Below are 6,270 nucleotides of genomic sequence, written 5' to 3' on the forward strand. Positions count from 1 at the left end.
ATGGACTCACACCACATGCCATCTCTGTTCACAGTTTTGCACCGTGGTCACTGCATTAAATCCATGATGCCTGGATTACAATGGCCCTCAGAAGCTGCCTCTTATCTGCAGGAGATAAATGATACCCCCACACACTGTAGGGAGCAGCACCATCCAACCCACAACCCCCAAGTGCCACCATGCTGGACTCTAAAAAACATTTACTGAAGAAATTCAGAAGGTAAAAATCACCCAGAAGAAAGAAAAATGGGCAGTGAGTAGATAAGTTCATTTAAGGACCAACCACCCAAACTGCTATAGTGCCACGCATAGCAAGGCATGTTACAAAGAACATTAAACTGCAGGATACCGTTGTTTAATGACGATACACTGAATAGGCAAGAAAGTGAACATGGCAGCACATCAAAAGAAGACGGGTATATGGGAAGAGGGCATGAGGAAATGGAGAGGAGAACAGGCTTCAGGTTAAGTAGCACCCACACTAGCAGGACGACCACTGGCACCGAGAAGACGTCTGACAGATTAGCAGACCAGTAAAGACGCAGTGGAGAAAATGGTAATGTTCAGTAAAGCCCCCGCAAAACAAGAAGGGGGTTTTGGGGCCTTGATATCCTCAAAGACCAGCCAGTGTGCTATGAATAAAGCATGCAGGACACCTTTGACCAGAGTGCAGCAAAAAGAACGAATGATCTAAGACACTTGCTCATCACCAAGCCTGCTCATTGCGTTCATTTCTCATAGACGGCAATGGCCACTTTTTAGAAAGCCATCTCTTTTCTGGTCAGTGGCTGCTGCGCCTGCCTCACCACTCTAACATTTAACACGCGTTCTCTATTCCACGGATGCAGCCCAGTTGTCAACGATATTAGAACCGCATCCACTTCCAAATAGTGGCCGGCCGGATGGTGACACCGCCATTTCTTTTTTTTTTTTGTTTGTTTGCTCCAGCAGAAGAGACATTCATTCTGCTGGCAGACTACATCCCAGACGCCAAATTTGTATGACAGATAATTCTTCCAGGTTTTAGCGAGAAGCTCAGTAAAGCGACTGAGAACTTTTCAGTTTGGGCGATCAGGGCGACTGAGCGATGGTACTCTGTTCATCTGCTGTGGCACATTCAAATAAAACCTCCATAACCACCCATGTAATCAAATTTAGGGGCTATGATTGAAAAATTCATTTTGAATAAAATCCTAGCAAGCAAGTTGATGCACTACTTGCCGTTAACTGACCATTGAAATTTCCAATCAAGCAGATGGTATGGTGCAGCCATTAGCACGGATGCCTTACACTTTCCAAGTTCAGGGTTCAAATCCTGGATCAGACATGGCCTGTGTGGGCTTTCTCAGGCTACTCTGGTTCTCTTCCCTCACATCCCAAAGACACGTTTTAGGTTAAAGGGTATCTCTAAACGGACCCAATATGAATGCGTGTGTGTATGTGTGTTTGTGGCAATGCCCTAAGCCGGGCTGGTGCCCAATTCAGAATTTATTCCAGCCAGTTCTCCTCCCTACTCCTAAAAATTGGGTGAGTAGCCTAGAAAATGGACAGATGGTCAGAGATTAAGAAGACTGACCATTACAAATCTCACTGTCATGCTTACACAGTCAGCCTAAAATATCCAAAACATTCTGTTAACTAAGACTAAATTTGAACCTTATTATCCTAGGAGGCCACCAAGCAGTGCGGGACATGCCCTCCATTTGTAAGCACATTAGCACATGAGGAGACCCTGGAGTTGCACAGAACCAACTTCTAACAACATTTACACCGTTTACAATTCACGACTCCAACTGCCTTCAATACACATATGCACAAACACTGATACACACAGATACACATACCCATGACTGAAAGTGTACACAAACTAGATTGTCACAGCAAGTGATACGAAATAAGCAGCAAGAACCTCTCAGGAGAAACTGTTCACAAGTGAACAACTCCTGTAGATCTCTACCAAAGAGTCATGACCCAGTTTGGAGATAAACTGACCGCTACTAGCTACCTACCTACCGTATGCCCAGTGCTGCCTGCTCTGACCAACCTAAACACAACCCACAAAAGTGCCCAACAAAGTCAATAGCCTGAGACAAGAGGGCAAGTCTGATCGGACATCGAAGGTCTAAGATGTCATTCTAATTTGAGAAGGAAATGCTACACTGTGCTGACTGTTATGAAGAGTCGTTGGGTATAAAGAAGGTGAGTTCACATTTATGTAAGATGGAGGACAGAGAAACATGCAGAAGAGAGGAAAGATGAGTGAGGTGGGGGAAAGAGAAGAAAGAGGGAGAGTTAGTGATGTGGCAGCTCAAAGTATGAAGGGGAGAATGCCTATAAATAACCTGAACACATCTTACAGCGCATACGATAGATAGATAGATAGATAGATAGATAGATAGATAGATAGATATGAAAGGCAATGTATAATAGATAGATAGAGAGATATGAAAGGCACTATACAATAGATAGATAGATAGATAGATAGATAGATAGATAGATCTGAAAGGCAATATATAATAGATTGATAGATATGAAAGGCAATGTATAATAGATAGATAGATAGATAGATAGATAGATAGATAGATAGATAGATAGATAGATAGATAGATAGATAGATAGATAGATATTAGACAGATTGATTTACCCATCTATCACCAGTAGATCACTGCCTATGTACATGAACGGCTTAGCGAGGGGACCTACAGATACTGATGATGATGCTGGTGGTGATGATGATTGATGAGACGCCCAGAGCTAATCAAACCCTAAAGAACACACCAAGTGCTCAGGATGGATCCTCGCCCGAGCTTTGCTTGCAAGTACGAAGGTTAAGTGCCCAAGCACGACATTGCAAGCCGATCCGAAACGTAAGTAATTAAGAGTAATAATGACTTAGGAACTCATACTACAGTGGCTTCTGTCTCAGCGGCTAGTGCATAATCCGCGCACACGCCCGAGGGCTACTGTCAAACACGCTTTTTTTTTGCGTGGCGATCGCGCTTGCAGTCATCACACACTTTCCCGGGTTCCCGCTTTAAGTGTGGCTCCCTAATGACTGGATGAGCGTGGCAGTTGTAAGGGTATTCACGCAGCTGAAGGGTCCACCGGTGTGGATTGCTGTTTGCGAGGAGGTTATGTTTGTGTGCCACCAAGATTGTGTTTGCTTGTGTGTGTGTGTGTGTGTGTGTTTAGCAGTGAGAGCGAGTTAGTTAAACCAGGGCGCGCCCATGCACGCGCTCCTGTCACTGAGTGAGTATGGGGCGCGCGCGCAAACCCATTCGTCCGTGCACCCCAAGCCGATAAGACACCTACGCCCCCTCCCGACACAGGCGCCGTGTCCGGAGCACTTGCGTTCTGTACCGCGAGCTCGAGTCGTTCCTGCCCGGCAGCTCCTTACGGCGCCCGCTCTTCCGTGCGAGGGCCGGTGGACCGCTGCTCACCCACAAGGTCACCGACTGTCCCTCTCGGCTCACTTACCGTACACTCCATGGCAGTCGAAGACGTCCAGAAGCGTCGCGAGCATCCACAGAACAGCCAAAACTAAATCCATGTCGCCGCGAATGTGAACATATCCAAGCCCGGAGCTGGCGAACCACCTGCAAGGCCAATGTGAGCAGCAGAAGCAGCACTCACCGATCAGCAGTCCTTATTGAGCGAGAAGGAAAGGCGAAGAAACACCGACGGGACGCGAACAGAATCCAAAGGTAAAATAAACAGGCAGTGCGAACGAGAACGAGTGCGGGGGCGCGCAGAGGCGCGCTTAATCAGTAGTGGACTAGCAGTTCTGCTGCAGGTGAAGGAATGGAGGTTCACAGTGAAGATCTCAAGGAGAAAAAATAAGCTTCAGTTTCCAAATGCGCTGCCCTTAAAGTGTCTCACGGAGCACCCGGAGAGCGATCGCACCGAATGGCCCCTCTAGCATCCCTGAGTGCCAGTTTCATCAGCTGCCATGGCTCTCGCACGGCCATCTGGAACCGCCGCATTCAGCACGAGTAGTGTCCAGCAGCAACGGCGGCAGCAGCAGCAGCAAGAAGGGAAGGATGGCTCTTCGCTCTCTTCTGTGTTCCGTTCCTTTCCGTTCCGCCGTGATGAAGGGGGGCTGCGCCGGTGGAAAGATGAACGCTCACGCTGCGCAATACGTGAGCTGGAGAAGAAGCGGAGAGCCGCAGCAGGCGACGTCAGGGGGAGTGTGACTCTCCGAAACTCATCAGTATGGGCGCCACGAGAAGCGGAGCGAGAAGGAGGAGGAGGAGGAGGCAACAAGAAGCTCGTCTCTGTTACTAGAGCGCGGAGTGCTGGTGCCTGGCGAAAGAAGCCGTCGTTCTATGTATGATCAGTATGACAGGCGCGCCCCCGGCAAGCGCGCGTCCCCTGCTCGAGAAGGAGGGAGGGAGCTTGGGAATGTGAAAATAACGGGACAGTACACAGAACCGCCCCCAATTCAAAATTCTCCTTTACGGCATTCATTCATATCGCTAGCAACATGAAAGGGGAGAGAGAGAGCGAGAGACCCAGTTAGGTAAGAGGAAGGAAATTGAGAACGCAAAGAGAAGAGTGAGAAATGGAGAGATCGATAGAGAGGGAAGTACAAAGTGAATATGAGAGAGGTTAAGGTGTACTGAAAATGAAGGAAGAGAAGGTGAGATAAGGAATCGGGCTGGGCTGAGGGGCGTCGGATACTAATAAAGCAAGAGATTCAGCCGGGCAGAGAGCGGGAGCGACAAGAAGGAAAGCAAAATCAAAGAGTACGGAAGACAAATGGAGGGGAAAAAGTGAAATACACGGAGGAAAAAGACAGCCATGTGGGTTATATTACTGGCACCCCAATCTGGTTCGTTTTTGCACCAGTCAGATATCCACCTCTCTAATAATGGTGTGAACATCCATAGGCAGATGCTTTGCTCCGGTCTAGATCTGAGCCTGAAAGGCCAGGCCAAAGGGTGACACTTACGGAAGCAATGGTGACCTTAGGGCTCTTAACGTCCAGTTTGCACTTTCAGATCTCTGGTCCCAGCACCTATTGTTGAGACTTTTAACAAGTTTGAATACCTGTTGCAGGCTATTGTCTCACAGACCTTTATTCAACAAGTCAGAAATGGGGGCTTTAGAGATTTAAGCTACTGATCTATTGTGCCAAGCCACTGATTTTTTTCATCCCTTTGTTATTAATTCTACCAAAAAGCCCCCCTGTCACACACTCATACTTATTTTAAAGTGCTTGCACCCCCCACAACCCTCCACTGTTAAATGTGAATTTCAAAATATTGATGTCCTCAAAGCCCCAAGGGGAAGCTGCTATGTATATTTATCTTCTCAAAATCCCAGGGCTTTCTTGATGTTATGTGAGCATTAACATCCTCAATAGCCCCCAGACCCTTTGAAGTTCAAGTGGGAACCTTCAACCAATATTCATTTATAACTATAACACCCATAAAGAGGGCTAACGACCCTCTAAAGAAACCCCTAAACTGAGCTTCCCCCATCCCATTTGAACCTCTGAAATCAAAAAAGATAAGAATCTAGATTAATTTAATATTAAAAAGTTTATCTTTTTATTAAATCATAAACATAAAATACACAGATAAAGAATTGAATACAAATAAGACATAGATAGATAGATAGATGTGAAAAGCACTATAAGTAAGATAAACAGATTGATAGATATGAAATAAGTATATGAGATCTCTGAAGGATCAACATCATCCTAAAGCACTTCACTTGTACAGAGATACACACTTAAAAGTGCATGGGGATTAAATTGTGACCCCCCCTCGTGGGTCTCTCTCTGGACCACCAGAAATCGTTCTGTTAAATCTTTAAGTATATGTGACCTCTGAGGGATCAACTTCATCCTAAAACACTTTACTTGTGCAGACATGCATACTTAGCATTTGAAGTCTGTGGGGTGTTTAATTGTGACCCCCCTCAGTCGTAAGGAGGTGCTCTCAGCCAAGACTTGGGGTCTGCTGTCTCCTGCTTTCCTGTTTCTACATCCTTTTCCTGAATTTGTTTGATCTAATGCTGTGTCACAGGCTCCTGTCCATCAGAAACAGGAGCTGGAGAAGAAGAAGAGAATGAAAATAGAAAAGTACAGAGAGAGAGAGAGAGCAGCTGGGGTCTTGTGAGGGTCAGGGAGGCAGGTTTTGGGGCGAGTCACATGATTTTCAAATGGCTTTGTGACTGTAGAAGGTGCCAGTGTTTCAAACTGGGTGCGGTCTGATGTGCTGCTTTTGTAAGATTCAGGTTAGACTCACACTGCTGACAAGCTGC

General features: G+C 46.4%; 1 protein-coding gene across 3 annotated transcripts in view; it reads right to left on the minus strand.

Moving 5' to 3' along the window:
* Positions 1 to 4,422, minus strand: part of mdga2a (MAM domain containing glycosylphosphatidylinositol anchor 2a) — a 348,884-nt gene extending 344,462 nt beyond the window's left edge. For 2 of the 3 annotated variants that reach the window (XM_039741008.1, XM_039741006.1), the window contains exon 1: positions 3,478 to 4,422. In XM_039741008.1, coding sequence (XP_039596942.1) covers positions 3,478 to 3,550 — 73 coding nt within the window. In that variant the 5' untranslated portion in view covers positions 3,551 to 4,422. The remainder of the gene's footprint in view (positions 1 to 3,477) is intronic. The other variant, XM_039741007.1, reaches the window with a different exon arrangement.
* Between the last annotated feature and the right edge of the window lie 1,848 nt (positions 4,423 to 6,270).

This window comes from Polypterus senegalus, chromosome 18 (assembly GCF_016835505.1).
Source record: "Polypterus senegalus isolate Bchr_013 chromosome 18, ASM1683550v1, whole genome shotgun sequence".
In the NCBI taxonomy this organism is placed as follows: Eukaryota; Metazoa; Chordata; class Cladistia; order Polypteriformes; family Polypteridae; genus Polypterus; species Polypterus senegalus.